The sequence below is a fragment of the Chrysemys picta genome, chromosome 7 (genome assembly GCF_011386835.1).
Source record: "Chrysemys picta bellii isolate R12L10 chromosome 7, ASM1138683v2, whole genome shotgun sequence".
Lineage (NCBI taxonomy): Eukaryota > Metazoa > Chordata > Testudines > Emydidae > Chrysemys > Chrysemys picta.
In genome coordinates this window covers 34323153-34340985 of record NC_088797.1, presented here as the reverse complement: position 1 = coordinate 34340985, position 17833 = coordinate 34323153, and the positions used below count along the sequence as shown (strand labels likewise).

General features: G+C 54.1%; 1 protein-coding gene across 3 annotated transcripts; it reads left to right on the top strand.

Annotated features, from left to right (window-relative positions):
• Positions 1-618: 618 nt before the first annotated feature.
• BSCL2 (BSCL2 lipid droplet biogenesis associated, seipin) lies at positions 619-13056 on the top strand. 3 transcript variants are annotated; one of them, XM_005289259.4, is made up of 11 exons: positions 619-798; positions 1358-1959; positions 2416-2497; positions 8237-8380; positions 8893-9027; positions 9448-9545; positions 9861-10002; positions 10324-10399; positions 10576-10659; positions 12124-12213; positions 12758-13056. In XM_005289259.4, the coding sequence occupies exons 2-11, from the start codon at positions 1751-1753 to the stop codon at positions 12910-12912; spliced, it is 1215 nt and encodes a 404-aa protein (XP_005289316.1). In that variant the 5' UTR covers positions 619-798; positions 1358-1750; the 3' UTR covers positions 12913-13056. The 3 variants fall into 3 exon arrangements, with proteins under 3 accessions (XP_005289316.1, XP_005289315.1, XP_065407239.1); XM_005289258.5 differs by having other exon boundaries at positions 667-798; positions 10573-10659; XM_065551167.1 differs by having other exon boundaries at positions 773-1026.
• Positions 13057-17833: the final 4777 nt, after the last annotated feature.

Below are 17833 nucleotides of genomic sequence, written 5' to 3'. Positions count from 1 at the left end.
CAGTTCTCACCGCCAGACACCACTCCATTCCCCCAGAGCTGGGAACAGAACCCAGGAGTCCTGACTCCCAGCTACCTGCCATGTACCTGCGGTGTCAAGCAGGCACCTAGGATTGACCCAGCTCTGTGTGGCTGGGCCCCAGTACAAGTCCTTCTGCCCTCTCCCCTGCTCCACCTTACTTTAGAGCATTGTCTGGGGGGAGGCCTTGAGGAGGGGGTCTCTCTGAGGGAGGTCCCCAGAGTTGGAGAGATCCCTGGGGGGAAGAGCAAATATACTCGGTGAAGAAGGGGGGCAGGCTCCCGGGGCGGATCTTGCTGTGGAGGACATGTCATGGATGTGAGAGGGGGATCTCTCTCCGGGATGGGGGCAGAGTTGGCTGGGAGCCCATCAGCCCTGGGGGGTGGGTCTGTCTGGGGTGGGTCTGGTCTTGCTGTCTCTCAGGGGGGCTGCTCTGGGGGGACGGGGGACAGGGACACTGGACTGGGGGATCCCTCTGAGAGGGGGCTGTCCCTGGAGTGGGAGGGGTCTCTCGGTGGGAGGTGGAGGGGACTGGGGACTGGAGCGGCAGGGTGTCACGGGGGAAGGGAGGTTTGGGGGGGGGTCTGTTCGGGCTCGCTCGGGGATCGTGTCACCATAGAAACAGGGAGAGGCGCGTCTTGAATGATGTGACGGACGGTGCCTGCAGTGGGAGGAGCTTTTCCCGGCCCGGCCCCGCCCCGCCCCGCCGTCTTTGCAGGCTCCCGCTCGCTCCCGGAAGAGGCGGAGCAGGAGCAGCTGATCCAGGACGGAGCTGGACGGGTCAGTAAGAGACGTGCCGAGACCCTGGGATCGGCTCCTGGTGCACCCTGCCCAGGCCTGGAACTCGGGGCTCCGTGGTTCCTGCCCTGACCGCCGGGCCCTACCCCGCACCGGTCTAGGACAGAACCTAGGAGTCCTAGCTCCCCCTGCCCCCTCTAACCATTAGACCCCCACCCAGGGCTGGGATAGAAACCAGGAGTCCTGGCTCCTAGCGCCCTCCCGGAGCTGGTGAGTCCAGGCTGTAAGTGCCCCCTGCTCTAACCACTAGACCTCCCCTGAGTTCTTGGATAGCATTTCTCATAGGTAGAACCGGGAGTCTAAACTCCCAGCTCCACTCCCAAGCCCTCCTGTCTAGCTGAGACTAGTACCCAGACATCTAGTCCTGCTCCCCTCCCCCTTTCCAAGCTACTAATAGGCCCAAGCATCTGGACTCCTAACACATCCCTTTCCCCCTAGGCTGGCACAGAACCCAGGAGTCCTGGCTGCTAGTCATGCAATCCTAGTCTAGACTCACCCATGTGGTTTCTATGCTGATCCTGTTTTTTGTGTCCTTCCTCAGACTGGCTCCAGTCTCTGGCCCCTGAGGCAAGACTCCAGCGTGTGACCAATCCCAGGGCAGGCCTGTGCCAAGCCAATTGGCATGGCCCTGCTCACCATGTCCTGGTGCCAGTGACTCCCGTGGTACCTTCTTCCATGGCTAGAGACAATTACTGGAAGGCCAAGCGGCGCAGACGGGCCAGCCAGCCTGCCCTAAGCCAGAGCCCTTTCCCTATAAAGGAACCACTGAGCCTGGGCCCTTTCCAGTTTGGCCGAGAGAACTCTCCAACAGCCTGAGCCATTTCGCAAGCACTTGAGTAGGCACTGCCACTCCATTTCCCCCTTCCTCAATACAGAAGCTGGGGGCTCGGCTCCCCCCAGACACCAGTGCGTGGCCTCTCAAGGCCCCTGTGCCATGATGAGTAGTACGGGGCCTTTTCTGCAATGGGCCCAGGAGGTGGCCGCGCTGCTGCTGCTGCGGGTGCGGCGCACAGTGCTGCAGACAGCTATCCTGCTCTGCGTGCTGTTGCTGCTGCTCTGGATCGCTGTCTTCCTCTATGGCAGCTTCTACTACTCCTACATGCCCACCGTCAGCTATGTCAGCCCTGTGCACTACGGCTTCAGGTGAGTGGGGCACCCCTGGGATGGGTCAGGCCCCCCCTGCTTCCTGGGATGGGACAGACTGCTTAGGAAGGCTGTAGAAGCTCCTTCGCTGGCGGTTTTCAAAAAGAGGCTGGAAAGCCATCTGTCTTGGATGAGTTACAGCATTTGTTGGTTCTATCTTGGCAGGGAGTTAGACAGGATGACCCTTGCAGTCCCTTCTAACCTGTGGTTCTAGGATTCTGTGCACCACCTGACCACTGCTCTGGGCCAGATCTCCTGAGTCAGGGCTCTCCTGAGCACTCCCCAGCCCACACACACTTTTTGGGGTTGTGGGTGCCTCTGAGCTGAGACCTGTTCCCAACTATAAGGGTCTGAACTCCTGCAGTAGCAGTGGAAGCGGGGGGGGGGGGGAGAGGTTGAAGAGGTCTGGCGGAGCTGGTGGCCCCTGAACATGACCCACTGCCTTGTGTCTCACAGGACAGACTGTGGCTTGCCAGGCCCTGATCTCTGCTCCTTCCCCATTGCCAACATCTCGCTGGTCAAAAACAACCGGGACAGGGTAAGTGCCAGTGGGCGTGAAGCAGACCACTGGCTGTCAGCTCATTGGGGTTCTGCCCCCCTGGGCACCCAGTGGGTGTGATGCTTTTATCTGGGGCCAGCTGGCAGCAGCGCTGGGTGGGGGTGACAGCTTTCCCTGCAGTGGTGAGGTTAGGGAGCAGGCCCCCTGCTCTATTTCTGATGCACTCTTCCTGCAGCGGGGGGCTCTGGGAGGGTTACATGAGAACGGCCATACTGGGTCAGACCAAAGGTCCATCTAGCCCAGTATCCTGTCTTCTGACAGTGGCCAATGCCAGGTGCCCCAGAGGGAATGAACAGAACAGGTAATCATCAAGTGATCCATCCCCATCGCACATTCCCAGCTTCTGGCAAACAGATGCTAGGGACACCATCTCTGGCCATCCTGGCTAATAGCCGTTGATGGACCTATCCTCCATGAACTTATCTAGTTCTTTTTTTAACCCTGTTATAGTCTTGGCCTTCACAACATCCTCTGGCAAAGAGTTCCAGAGACTGACATTGCGTTGTGTGAAAAAATACTCCCTTTTGTTTGTTTTAAACTTGCTGCCTATTAATTTCATTTGGTGCCCCTTAGTTCTTGTGTTATGAGAAGGAGCAAATAACACTTCCTTATTTACTTTCTCCACACCAGTCATGATTGTATAGACCTCAATCATATCCCCCTTTAGTCGTCTCTTTTCCAAGCTGAAAAGTCCTATCATTATTAATCTCTCCTCATACGACAGCCATTCCATACCCCTAATAATTTTTGTTGCCGTTCTCTGAACTTTTTCCAATTCCAATATATCTCTTGAGATGGGGTGACTGACCATATCTGCACGCAGTATTCAAGATATGGGCGTACTATGGATTTATATAGACTTGGGCAATATGCTATTTTCTGTCTTATTATCTATCCCTTTCCTAATGATTCCCAACATTCTGTTCGCTTTTTTGACTGCTGCTGCACATTGAGCGGATGTTTTCAGAGAACTCTCCACACTGACTCCAAGGTCTTTTTCTTGAGTGGTAACAGCTAATTTAGACCCCATCATTTTGTATGTATAGTTGGGATTGTGTTTTCCAATGTGCATTACTTTGCATTTATCAACACTGAATTTCATTCTGCCATTACCCAGTCACCCAGTTTTGAGGGATCCTTTTGTAGCTCTTCGCAGTCTGCCTGGGATTTAACTGTCTGCAGATGATACAAAACTACTCAATTTTGCCACCTCCCTGTTTACCCCTTTTTCCAGATCATTTATGAATGTGTTGAATAAGACTGGGCCCAGTACAGATCTTTGGGGGACCCCACTATTTACCTCGCTCCATTCTGAAAACTGACCATTTATTCCTATCCTTTGTTTCCTATCTTTTAACCAGTTACCGATCCATGAGAGGACCTTCCCTCTTATCCCATGACAGCTTACTTTCCTTAAGAGCCTTTGGTGAGGGACCTTGTCACAGGCTTTCTGAAAAGTGCGACGGGATCCCCGGGGTAGAGTCTGGGACTGCTGTGCCCTCTTAACTCTCCAGCCTGGGTTGTCTGTCACTAGCAAAGCATTGTGAGAGACAACAAGCAGCAAACCCCTCTAGGAGCTGTTCTCACTCAGCCCAACTGGATGTGGAGCCCCACACCCAGCCAGATTGCATGAATGCTCCCAGAACCACGCATGAATCACAGAAAAAGGCACCAGCCAAATCCCCCCAGCTCCCAGCCTGGCATCTCAGGAATATACCGTCTTGCACTGTTCAAGATAAGCAGTGCAGGTTTATTACTTGGTTCACCACTTCATCAATGGAAAGTGGATACACACCAGCCTTTGCAAACCTGATCAGATCTATCAAACATTTCAGGCAAACTCACTGATAAAGATAAACAGTAAAACAAGTTTATTGACTACAAAAGATAGATTTTTAAGTGATAGACAAAAAGTCAGAGTTAGTTACCGAAATAAAATGTAAGTATGCAGTCTAAACTCTCAACCCTATTAGATTGGGTAACATCTAGACTAAGCAGTTTTTCTCACCCCACTGGATATTGCAGTTCATAATATACAGGTTTGTCCCTTAAACTTTGGGCCAGTCTCACGTTTGAAGACTGAAACCTTCGAGTGCCCTTGTTGCTTGCAGCATAGGCGGGGGCAGGAGAAAGGCCCAGCATGTGGTCCTTTGGTGGTGGTGATGGGGGACTTCAACTATCCGGATATATGTTGGGAAAATAACACAGCGGGGCACAAACTATCCAACAAATTCTTGGACTGCATTGGAGACAACTTTTTATTTCAGAAGGTTGAAAAAGCTACTAGGGGGGAAGCTGTTCTAGACTTGATTTTAACAAATAGGGAGGAACTCGTTGAGAATTTGAAAGTAGAAGGCAGCCTGGGAGAAAGTGATCATGAAATCATAGAGTTTGCAATTCTAAGGAAGGGTAGAAGGGAGAACAGCAAAATAGAGACAATGGATTTCAGGAAGGCAGATTTTGGTAAGCTCAGAGAGCTGATAGGTAAGGTCCCATGGGAATCAAGACTGAGGGGAAAAACAACTGAGGAGAGTTGGCAGTTTTTCAAAGGGACACTATTAAGGGCCCAAAAGCAAGCTATTCCGCTGGTTAGGAAAGATAGAAAATGTGGCAAAAGACCACCTTGGCTTAACCACGAGATCTTGCACGATCTAAAAAATAAAAAGGAGTCATATAAAAAATGGAAACTAGGACAGATTATAAAGGATGAATATAGGCAAACAACACAGGAATGCAGGGGCAAGATTAGAAAGGCAAAGGCACAAAATGAGCTCAAACTAGCTATGGGAATAAAAGGAAACAAGAAGACTTTTTATCAGTACATTAGAAGCAAGAGGAAGACCAAAGACAGGGTAGGCCCACTGCTTAGTGAAGAGGGAGAAACAGTAACAGGAAACTTGGAAATGGCAGAGATGCTTAATGACTTCTTTGTTTCGGTCTTCACCGAGAAGTCTGAAGGAATGCCTAACATAGTGAATGCTAATGGGAAGGGGGTAGGTTTAGCAGATAAAATAAAAAAAGAACAAGTTAAAAATCACTTAGAAAAGTTAGATGCCTGCAAGTAACCAGGGCCTGATGAAATGCATCCTAGAATACTCAAGGAGCTAATAGAGGAGGTATCTGAGCCTCTAGCTATTATCTTTGGAAAATCATGGGAGACGGGAGAGATTCCAGAAGACTGGAAAAGGGCAAATATAGTGCCCATCTATAAAAAGGGAAATAAAAACAACCCAGGAAACTACAGACCAGTTAGTTTAACTTCTGTGCCAGGGAAGATAATGGAGCAAGTAATTAAGGAAATCATCTGCAAACACTTGGAAGGTGGTAAGGTGATAGGGAACAGCCAGCATGGATTTGTGAAGAACAAATCATGTCAAACCAATCTGATAGCTTTCTTTGATAGGATAACGAGCCTTGTGGATAAGGGTGAAGCTGTGGATGTGGTATACCTAGACTTTAGTAAGGCATTTGATACAGTCTCGCATGATATTCTTATCGATAAACTAGGCAAATACAATTTAGATGGGGCTACTATAAGGTGGGTGCATAACTGGCTGGATAACCGTACTCAGAGAGTTGTTATTAATGGTTCCCAATCCTGCTGGAAAGGCGTAACGAGTGGGGTACCGCAGGGGTCTGTTTTGGGACCGGCTCTGTTCAATATCTTCATCAACGACTTAGATATTGGCATAGAAAGTACGCTTATTAAGTTTGCGGATGATACCAAACTGGGAGGGATTGCAACTGCTTTGGAGGACAGGGTCATAATTCAAAATGATCTGGACAAATTGGAGATATGGTCGGAGGTAAACAGGATGAAGTTTAACAAAGACAAATGCAAAGTGCTCCACTTAGGAAGAAACAATCAGTTTCACACATACAGAATGGGAAGAGGCTGTCTAGGAAGGAGTACAGCAGAAAGGGATCTAGGGGTTATAGTGGACCACAAGCTAAATGTGAGTCAACAGTGTGATGCTGTTGCAAAAAAAGCAAACATGATCTTGGGATGTATTAACAGGTGTGTTGTGAGCAAGACACGAGAAGTCATTCTTCCGCTCTACTCTGCTCTGGTTAGGCCTCAGCTGGAGTATTGTGTCCAGTTCTGGGCACCGCATTTTAAAAAAGATGTGGAGAAATTGGAAAGGGTCCAGAGAAGAGCAACAAGAATGATTAAAGGTCTTGAGAACATGACCTATGAAGGAAGGCTGAAAGAATTGGGTTTGTTTAGTTTGGAAAAGAGAAGACTGAGAGGGGACATGATAGCAGTTTTCAGGTATTTAAAAGGGTGTCATAAGGAGGAGGGAGAAAACTTGTTCACCTTAGCCTCTAAGGATAGAACCAGAAGCAATGGGTTTAAACTGCAGCAAGGGAGGTCTAGGTTGGACATTAGGAAAAAGTTCCTAACTGTCAGGGTGGTTAAACACTGGAATAAATTGCCTAGGGAGGTTGTGGAATCTCCATCTCTGGAGATATTTAAGAGTAGGTTAGATAAATGTCTATCAGGGATGGTCTAGACAGTATTTGGTCCTGCCATGCGGGCAGGGGACTGGACTCGATGACCTTTCGAGGTCCCTTCCAGTCCTAGAATCTATGAATCTATGTGGCCACTGTGTTCTGTTCTATACCCTTAGTCCGTGATGTGCTTGGAGAACACAAGTTCAGGCACATCTGGTGGGCATTGTTGAATCCCCAGGCAAGGTTGATCAATTCCCCTGGTGTGACCTTATGCGGGTGAGTCATTGCATTGTAGCTTCCTTGCTGGACAATGGTTGTTGATTGTTGTTTGACACCTGCCTGGGTGTTGGTTACTTTCCTTGCTGTTGTCTCTAGGGACCTAATATCTGGCCGATTCCCCAATTTACAGCATGTTTTACTGACAACCATAAAACACAATCTCATAACTTCATATGCACTAATGATATACATATTTAGATAGAACAGTGACATTCAGCAGATCATAACCTTTACCCTGATACCTTACATGGCATGCTCTATATGCAATATCAAAATTATATATAAATGAGGAATATGGGGATTACCAGGATTCTCCCCCAAGGTATAGGATGTCACACTAAGTAAGTATATCCACTGGATCCCCCTTGTCCACATACTTGTTGACCCCCCCTCAAAGAATTCTAGTAGATTGGTGAGGCATGATTTCCCTTCACAAAAACCATGTTGACTCTTCCCCAACAAATTATGTTCATCTATGTATCTGTCAGTTTTGTTCTTTACTATCATTTCAACCAGTTTGCCTGGTACTGAAGTCAGGGGGCCTGTAATTGCCAGGATCACCTCTGGAGCCCTTTTTAAAAATTGGTATCACATTAGATATCCTCCAGTCATTTGGTACAGAAGCTGATTTAAATGATAGGTTACAGATTACAGTTAGTAGTCTCTCCGCTCCATCTCTGATGCATTTTCCCCATAGCAGGGGGCTCTGAGAGGCTGTGGGGAGAGGCTGCCCGCTCCATCTCTGATGCTCTCTCCCTGCAGCAGGGGGCTCTGGAAGGGTTTGGGGGCAGGTTCCCTACTCTATCTGATGTACTCTTCCCACAGCAAGAGGCTCTATGAGAGTTGGGGGGGGCAGGCTCCCCGCTCCATCTCTGATGCACTTTCCCCCCAGCTGTAGGGTCTTGGGAGGCTGTGGGGCCTCTAGGGTGGTTCAGGAGGGGCAAGCAGCACCCCCTCCCTCTGATGCCCCCTGCTGTCCTGTAGGTGCTGATGTATGGGCAGCCTTACCGCATCTCCCTGGAACTGGAGCTGCCTGAGTCGCCTGTGAACCAGGAGCTGGGCATGTTCATGGTGGTGATGTCCTGCTACACCAAGGGTGGGCGCATCGTCTCCTCCATAGCCAGATCGGTGAGTCTGGGGCCCATCTCAGCCCACTCTCTGAGCCATCCACTCCACCATTTCAGCACCCCACACACCTACATTTCTGGCCTTGCTGCCTCAGGTAGAGGCTCCAGGGAGGCTGAGGCAGGGCTCCCCATGGCAGCTATTCCACCCTTAGCCAGGGGCTACAGTGTCTCTTGGGGTAGTAGAGCAAAGAGAGCTGGCAGTCAGGACTCCTGGGTTCTATCCCTGGCTCTAGGAGGGAGTGGGGGTTCCGTGGATTAGGCAGGGAGGGCTGGGAGCCAGGACACTGGGGTTCTATTCTGTGCTCTGCCCCTGCACTCTCTTGGCAATTCCCTTCCTCTCTCTGCAGTGGGACTGAAGCCCTGGACTCCTCTTGGAAACCCTGGGAGATCCTTGGGCAAGAAGCAGCTCCCTGCTGGCAGTGCCCCTAATGGCCCCGGGGAGCTGGTGGGAGATGTTGGGGGGGGGGGGGGGGGGGCTGGGTTCAATGCTAACACTGGCTCTTCTCCCCCCAGACCATGCTACATTACCGCTCAGGCCTGCTCCAGACCCTGGACACCCTGGTCTTTGCTGGGCTCTTCTTCTTGGGCTTTGCTGAGCAGAAGCAGATGGTCGAGGTGGAGCTGTACTCGGACTACAGGGAGGACTCGGTGAGGGGGGCTCTTCTGCATTAGCTGCCTGGGCTGGCTGGCCGTGCCTGGGCTGGCCAGAGCCTCTGCTCCCCACCCCCAGCACAGGAGCTGGTGCCTGGTGCAGAGACCCTCCCTTTTCCCCCGCAAGTAATGGCTCCCCTTCCTGTGTGGGTTGGGAGCATGGAGGGGGCACATGTGCCCCACTGCCTGGGTTGGGCTGAGGGAGAGCAGAGGGCAGGCATATGCTCGGCTATCTGAGTTGGTGGCTGGGGGTGTGGGTGACTACAGCTCTGTCTGGGTTGGTGGGGAGGGTCACGTACCCTGGCTGTCTGAGTTGGGCAGCGGGGCTTGAGGCCGGTGCATGCCCTGCTGTCAGGGTTGGGGAACTTGCGATAGCCCCACCTGCAGCTCTGAGCCTGCCTGTTGTGTGTGTCCCAGTATGTCCCAACTGTTGGAGCCGTGATAGAAATCCAGACCAAGCGGATCCAGATCTATGGGGCACAGCTGCGGATCCATGCCCACTTCACGGGCCTGCGGTGAGGATTGGGGGGGGGTACCACTGGTGGGGAGAGAGGGCGGGAGGGATGGGACTGTGCAGCACTGGGGGCAGTTCCTAGTGCTAGGAGACTGCAGTGCACTCAATTCAGCAACCCCACAAAGCTGATCCCTGTAATCTGTTGTCCCTCCCCCCCCCCCACGGATGATGCTGGGGGGCATGTGGGTTGGGGGGGGGGGCATGTGGGTTAGGGGGAGGGCCCATGGACTGGCGGAGGGGCCTGTGTCTGGGAGGGGGAAGACTGGATCCAGGCTGCAGCACCCTAATGCTCAGGCTCCACCCCCTCTTGCCCCAGGTACCTGCTCTATAATTTCCCAGTGACCTCGGCCATCCTGGGCGTGGCCAGTAACTTCACCTTCCTCAGCGTCATCGTCCTCTTCAGCTACCTGCAGTGGATCTGGGGCAGCGTGTGGCCCCGGGAGCCCCTCTCGGTACAGGTGAGAGGGTGGCTCTATGGGGCTCCATGGCTAGGGGAGCAGAAGTATGGTGTGGGGCATTGAGCGTGGGGCAGAAGGGTGAGGAAATTGGGGGGGGGGAGGGAAGGTGCAGTGTGGAGCAGGGGATGTACCCCATGCGAATAAGAGGGCAAGTAGTGGGGGGTCTGTGGAGCAGGGTGAGGGGATAGTGCCTGCGGGAGTTGGGGCAGGAGGCTATGCTCAACTATACCGTAGGAGGTATGGGGCCCTGGTGGGATGGGGGCAGCATTAATGGGGACTGGTGTTGCCTGGTTCCCCCCACTGTCTGGTCTTCCCCACTAGGTGAACATGCGGGACGGGGCCAGCCTGCAGCAACGGCGAGAGGAGGCACGACGGCGCCTGGCTACCCCCAGGCCAGGTAAAGCAGGTTTGGGGGATGGGGGCTCTCCCTTTAGTGTGTGGGGTTGGGGGGGGGTTCCCATTTATCTGTGGCTGGGTGTGGGGGGGTCCTGTTACACTCACCTGGGAGGGGTGGCGCTGACCAGGTCCGGTCTTGGCCCCACCCCTGCCCTGATGCTCTTTGTCCTGAAGCAGAAGACCAAGAGGAGCTGACAACACTGCAGCCTGAGGCCACGGGGCTGGGCAAGAATGACCAGGAGAGGGTTCCCCAGGGCACAGGTACTGATGATTCCCTTCCAGCTGGGGCGGGGGGGCGGGGCAGGAACCTGAGGCTGGACTGTTCCCTTCCCACTGAGGTGGGGCTGGGAGAGGGAGGGAGGGCTGTTGTATTAATTTAGATGGACCCTAGAGGCGAAGGTGTTAACGTGGCCCTATTGCTGCTTGCCACTGAATAGTGTTAACCAAGACTTGGGGGCTGGAGTACAGAGCCCTCAGCCTGCTTAGCCCCAAACACCATTACAGTCCCCTGGGAACCCTTCCTTAACCATACAGAGCAAGGGAAAGAATTTGGAATGTGAAGGGTTAAGTCAGGCTTGCGTGGCAACAACATCCCTTGTTCTCTCTCCTCCCCCCCCCCCCTCCCCCCCCACTTCTCAATCTTTGCACCAGCGATAAATGGCAGTAACTGTCCTCCAGGAACAGAGAGAACATTAGCTGAGATGGGCTGGAGCTGCTGTTGCTGTTTAAAATCCAATCCTGTTTCCTAGAAGGAAAAACCAATGGGGAAAGAAAGGGACAGCAAATGCAGCTTCTGCCTCTGGTGCTGCTCCTCACCTGCATCTACTGCTGGTAAACAGCCACAGCCACCCACACCTGGCAAACTCGTACCAGGGTTGGGCTGTTCGGGGCAGTGCTTGTAGCTGCCTTGCTAGTCACAGGCTTACAGCAGTGTTGCAAAATATGCAGTCTTGGCCAACTAAGGCAAAAGGAGAGGGATAGGAGAGAGAAGGGAGGAAAAGGACCTCTGAAGGGGTAGGGGTTCGGATTCAGTCAAAGCCAGCTGAGGTGACGTTGTCTAGATCCCTCTGTCTGGCCCAGGCTGATAAGGGTGTCTCAGGATCAGGAGGTCAAAGGCCCAGCAATGGATCTGGGGGTTCCAGCAAACAGTGGGGGTGGCAGCCATGGTGAAGCTCCCTCCTTCCTGCTCTTCTGTCTTAGCCAGCCAGCATCCCTCTCCACCCATTTTCCCCCTAGAGTCTCTTCCTGAGGACCCTGAAAGGCAGTGGGGGGTGGCCCATCCCATCCCCTTATGTTTTGTTTACCCATTAGCCCTAATTTCTGCCACACCAATTTGGACTGGTTAATTCTTGTTCCCACACGTTGGTTTCAGGCATGATTTTCATGCTGATCTTGAGTCTCAGAGACCTACTGATGTGACTCATTGAGTCTTATTGCTGGTGCCCCTTTCCCATGCCTGGTTACTGCTACTGATTAGGGGGTACAGTTTCTATTTACTTTTTCAATGAGTGTGCGTTTGAAGGCCCAGGCATTACTGGGGGGACCCCATGAGCCCATCAGGGAGGGAATCGAGCCTTGAGCAGTGTGGCCTGTTGGCTACACTAGGAGTGGAGGAGGGGACAAGGCCCTGTGACCTGGCCTATCTTGGTGCTTCGTCCCAGTTGCCATGCAAGGGGGCAGGACCTGGCCCTGCCTCTGACCTGTGCTTCTCCCCTTCCCCCGCAGCTTCCCCCCCACAGCTACCAGGTGAGGTTCTGGAGACAATTGGCCCGATAGGGGACACAGCCCAGGCTAAGGAGCTGGATCTGAGTGAAGGTGGGTAACGCAGTTCCCTAGCTCCTCCCCCTAGGGGCTCCACGCTCCTCATAACCCAACCCCTGTGCACCAGAGCAGGGGATAGAACCCAGGTGTCCTGACTCACAGCCCTCCCCTCCTCCCCCAACCCATTAGCTTTCACTCCTTACCCACCAAGCTGTGATCCAAGGCTCCAGCATCCATCAGGGCACCCGGAACCCCTCTGTACCCAAGCAGGAACCTAGAACTGCACTGTGCAGTAGGGCTGAGGGTGAGGTGTGCAGCTGGGAACAGCTTTGTATGGGGGAGTGGGCTGTCCCCTGCCCCTCCCCTTTATGGGGAATGGGCTTTGTCTCCTGTGGGCTGTCCATGTGCCCCTTGGGGGTAGACAGATGGTCCAGCCCCTGAAGGAAGGGATGTGTCTGCAGGACCCCTGCAGCTTCCTCCTGCTGGAGCCTATGAGAGCCCCTCCCCCAGGGTGTCTACCTATCACTCTGCTTCCCCCCCCCCCATCTTGTTGCTCTTCTGTAGTCACTAACTGTCTCTCCCCCCACTCCTCCTGCAGAGACTGAGTTCGAGTCGGTGGAGTCCTCCCTGTTCACAGATGCCAACTACCCGCCCCCTGCAGGGACACTCCTAACACTACCACAGCTGGGAGAGGGGGCTGAGCCCATCCCAGGGGCTGAGATCCGTCAGAGACATGTCTGCTCCAGCTCCTGAGGGCACCATGGCATCTTCCCCCCACCCCCAAAAAAACCCAAAACACTGGCCTTGTTCCCCAGGCTCCCAGCTCATATTTACATTCCAGCCTCCTGGCCCCTCACTTGGAACTGCTGTAATTTTAATAAACCACCTGCTAATGGAGCCAGGCTACTGGCTTGGGGGTGGGATGTGGGCAGGTGTAGATAGTGGGGCTCTAGGCCACAGCAAGATTGGGGGGCTCTCCATGGAGGTGAGGGACTAAGTCCCTGTGGTGAAGGGCTGAGACGAGTTGTGCTCAGTCTCCTACCCCCTCAACAGAAGAAGGATCCCTCCCTTCAGGATGAGGTGGGCTGGGGTCCCCTAGGCATCCCTGCTCCCAAGAAGGGCATCCATGGCAGCATAATGGGGGTCCCCCAGCTCCCCCATTCTATCGCCACAGACGCACCCCTTCCTGTCTGCTGGGCTGGAGCCTGGGCCGGACCTCACCTAAGCTGGATGGGAAGGGTATCTCCCCACCCTCCTGAACTGAGCTCACTGCAGCCAGGAAGCCAGCGTGAGCTCTCCCACCTGGCTTGTGTGATGTCTACATTCCAGAGGGCTCAGTAATGGGGGGGGGTGTTGGATTCCAGAGGGGGCTGTAAGCTGGCATGGGAGGTGTCTCTGCTCCTGGCAGGCAGCTGCCTTCACTTGTCACCTACCCTGTGGGCACTTGGCAGCTGCAATGAGTGATACATGGTTCAGGGCCAGGCTTCTGAGCCCAGCCCATGCATCCTGCCACCCCACCCACCCACAAACTCCCTGCAGCCTTTGCCCTCGTGCTGGGGTGGTGGAAGAACAACATTGTAGCTGCCAGACTGTCCCTTCCAGCAGAGGGCGCTGTAGGGAGTGGTGCAGGGGTGCTGGGTGTACAGGAACTCCCCTTTATTGGACTCCAGCCTCCCAGGGCTTGGGCTGGGAGCTAAAGGTGGGGATGGGGGAGTGCAATGGTGCTTTCCCAGCATGTGAGCTGCACTTGTTTGTGCCCTGTTTGCAGGGTGGGTGGGGGGGGGAGCTTGCCACCCATGGGGACACATCCTCAAGGCAACTCAAGCTACACCCCCCCCCCCTTCCACCAAGCCCAGCTGTACGCTGGGGGCAATGCAGGGAGCCGGTTCCTATCCCATTTCCTATCTCTGGACCAGCTATGAGCTTCTGGCTGCCCTCCTGTAGGCCCCACCTGAGACTGCTCTGCCTGCCAGCCTAGGTAAGTAGCCCCACGCACCAGGGCAGGTATCTGCTCTCCCTGTGCCCCTCACCTACCCCCTTTGGGCCTGGGGGCTTCAAGGAGTAGCTTCATGAGGAAGTTTCTGCCCCTGCAGAGAGTTGGGTTGCAGGTGGCAGAGCTGGAGCGGGATGGAGTGGCAGGGGACAGGGGGGCAAGAAGAGCTCTGGGTCCCTGCCCTGGAGGTAGCCCGTCCTCTCCACAAAGACTGTAGAGGAGCCCCCACTGCCCTGCAGTCAAGTTGAACATGGCCTGGTCCCATCAGCCCAGTTCAAGCCTAGCAGAAGGGGGCTGAAGGCTGCTGTGGCCATGGCTTCCCCTTGCACCCTGTGCTCTCCCTCATCCTCGTCCTTGCTGCTCCAGTCTGTCACTTTGATGGCAAGAACTTCCCTGCCCAGCCCCAGCCAAAGCCCCTAGACTGCCAGCCAGTGGATGGCCCAGGCATGGGTGCTGCTGGTTGGCCAGTTGTGGAGGGAGTGGGAGGCACAGTCCCTGTCCTGCTGTGGGGCATTCACCACTCTAACTCTTGCGTGACGTAAGAGCCTGAAGCCCTTTCCCTTTCAATGAGTTGGTGGGAGCGTAAGGCCCCTTTGTAAATGCAATGTGGGCTGTGAAGCCTGAGAGGCGCTTCTGGGAATGTTTCCCCGTCCAGCTGAGTCATCGATGGGACAGGGCAGTCACCAATGGCTCCACTGGCTGCTCTCAGTGAGTCTGTTCAGAATAACACGCTTTGGTACAGCCAGCTCAGCCTGTTAACAGCAGGGACCCAGGGAAAGGAGCAGGCTGGCTCTGTCCCCAGTGCCCACCTAGCCACTGGCTGCCAGCCCCAGCTGCTGCTGAGGAAGGTGCAAGAACCCCCCAGTAACAGAGGTAGAGTAACCTCCCTACAGGTTAGGTCACATCCTCTGACATCAGCTTGAGCCCTGACACAGGAGCGTTTCCCTCCATTCCCAGATCTTTGCTAGGATTAAGTATCCGACTCTGGCTTATCCTTGGGTGGGCACATAGAGCTCCTGGCATGGGGGGGAAATGGCAGGGGGCAGTGTGTAGGCACAGAGCTCCTGGCATGGATGTTGGGGGGAGGGGGTTGCAGAGTCCTGTAATAGAGGGGGATGGGAAGGTGGCAACCAGGTAGCTTGTAGGGGGAAGGGAGGAATCCAAGGATGTCCTGGGGGTGCAGTGGGAGTGAACTGCTCTCCTGCCCCACCACAGAGGTTTTTGTATCTCAACACTTGCAGTCCCTCTGCTTCAGGTTGGTTGGAAACATAGGCCTTATCTGTGCACCAATGAAGTTCAGCTTTGACTCTGCTAGTGTCATTGAGTGGTGCTGCTCCCTACCATGGGGCAGGTGCTCATCCCTGTCCAGGCAAGGTTAGGGCTGAGCACTGCACTGGCACTCGGGAGACCTGGGTTCTACTCCCACCTTGGCCACAGTCCCCTTGGCCCTCTCTGTGCCTCAGTTTCCCATAAAGCACTCTGAGCTGTGCTGGATTAGAGCTAGAGATGGTTGGATTGGGCTAGTCACAGCCATTGTAGCGGTATAATGATAGTAGTGTAAAACCTCCTTTCCCCCCCACCACCCCCCATTATACCAGGACACCACCCAGGGGCTAAGCCTCCTTACTCAGAAACCAGTGGGCCGTGCAGCAGCAAGCCACCACTAACAGCACCAGCATGTGTTTTAAACAAGTGCCTTTTTGTCTTGTCTGCACCGCCCCACCCTTGCTGGGTTCATCCAGCACCTATCACAGTGGTTGTGGTATTAGGGCCTGTGCCTTTTAAGAGCTTCCCAAACTGTGTGGGCGGGCCGCTGGGAAGCTCTCCTTGTTTTGCACAGGCAGTTGGGGCTGGACACAGACAGATCTTTTACAAACATCTTCAGCAATGAGTGATCCTTGACCAGCACAGTGGGGTCCTGGTCCAGGAGCGGGACCTGCTGCGTCAGCTTAAACCAAGAAACTAATTACCCTAAACAATGTAAAGACCAAAGCAGCCTGGTTTTACATTAAAACTCACCAGACAGTTCTAATGATGCTTCTCCCAGCCCACAGCAGGTGAATACAAAGCTCTGGACAGACCTCAGTTAATGAACTCTGTTAGGTGCAAAATTTGCTTCTCTCAGCACTGAGATGCAGCTGTCTCTGGAGTGGAGTGAGGGGGGTGTTTATAGAGGGATCCAGTTCCCTTGCCCAGCATGGAGACACAACTGCCTCTAGCATGGCCCAAGGGGATTGTTTATGCATGGCTGCTTTGCCTGGTGCTGAGATGCAGTTAGCTGCCTCTGGGCTGAGGTGTGCGGGGCTCCTACATTGCAACACTTAGTGTGCTTTTTAAATCTTGTGATTTGGGAAGCCTGACTCATGAGTCTGTCACAGTTTGGAGTTTCCAGCATCTCACTCAATCTGTGTTAAACAACAGTTGCCTGGTGCTGGCTGACTTGGCAGAGTCCTAGACCCAAGCCAAGCTGTAGTAACTTGGGTTTAATTTGGGCAGTGTGTCACTTTTAAGCCAGTGCAAGTTGCAAGTATAGATGAGGTCCCTGGCTGGGAGGAGCCAGGACTCCGACATTGGCATCACTGCCCCCTTCCCATCCATGGCATTTCAGATACTAATAACCCCCCTCTTAGGCTGTGTTCCCCTGAGAATCAGTAGGGAAGCCCCCAGCTCTGCTACAAGCCAGGCCTCTCCTGGAGCGGCCATGGCTCTGAGCAGGATCCAGGCTTTCCCCAGGAGCTGAGAAGCTGCCCTTGGCAGCTCTGTCCTAGCAGTGATGAGCCCTGTGTGTCTGTCTGAGCAGAGCCCCCCCCCCCCCCCCCCCATCCACCACAGCTGCTCTTGCTCTCTTTACTCCACATGAGTCACCCATGCCTCCAGTGCGGGGCTGGCTCCCACCAGGGCTACTGTGCACAATGCAGTTAGGGGCTGAGATCCAGGGAACACACTGTCACTTCCTGCCCTTCCCCTGAGCTCACACATGCTGATGGGGTCAGCATTGTCTGTAAGGGGTGGCTGGCTCCACCAGCCTCTTGTCATATACCTTGGCTGGTGTCTGCTTTAGAAACAGGGATGAATGGAGCCTCTCCGGATGCTTGTCTCCATTGTGAAGAGGGTGAATGTCAGTCCCTGAGACAAGATCACAGAGTAAGTCAGTGGGAGAGAATAAAACCTATCCTACTGCCCAGCCCCTTCTCCCTGCTCTAACCCATTAGTCCCCACCAGAGTCAGGGGTAGAACCCAGGAGTCCTGGCTCCAAGCTCTAGCTCACTAGACTGCTCTTCCCTCCCACTGGGGACAGCACCCAGGTCACGACTGCCAGGCTGTCTGCCCTAAGCATTAGCCCCCACTCCCCTACTAGAACCAAGGCTAGAGCGCCAGGGTCCTGGCTCCCAGCCCTCCCCATGCTTTGCCCTGGCTCCAGGCTTCGTCCCTGGGGTCTGTCTGGTTCCTGTCAGGGCTGGGCCAGGGCAGGAAGAGTCTGTCTGGAACACATACCTGTGGCCGAGCAGCTTCCCATTGTCCATCCCGCCCGGGGCCGGCCCTGACCGTGCCCGTGACTCCGAGGGCTGGGCTGGGACGGGGGAGGCAGGAGGGCCGAGCTCCCTGCCCCATCTCTGCGGCCTCCGGGCGGGGGAGATCATCCGGGAGGGACCGAAATTTCCTTATAAGGCAGAGTTTTAT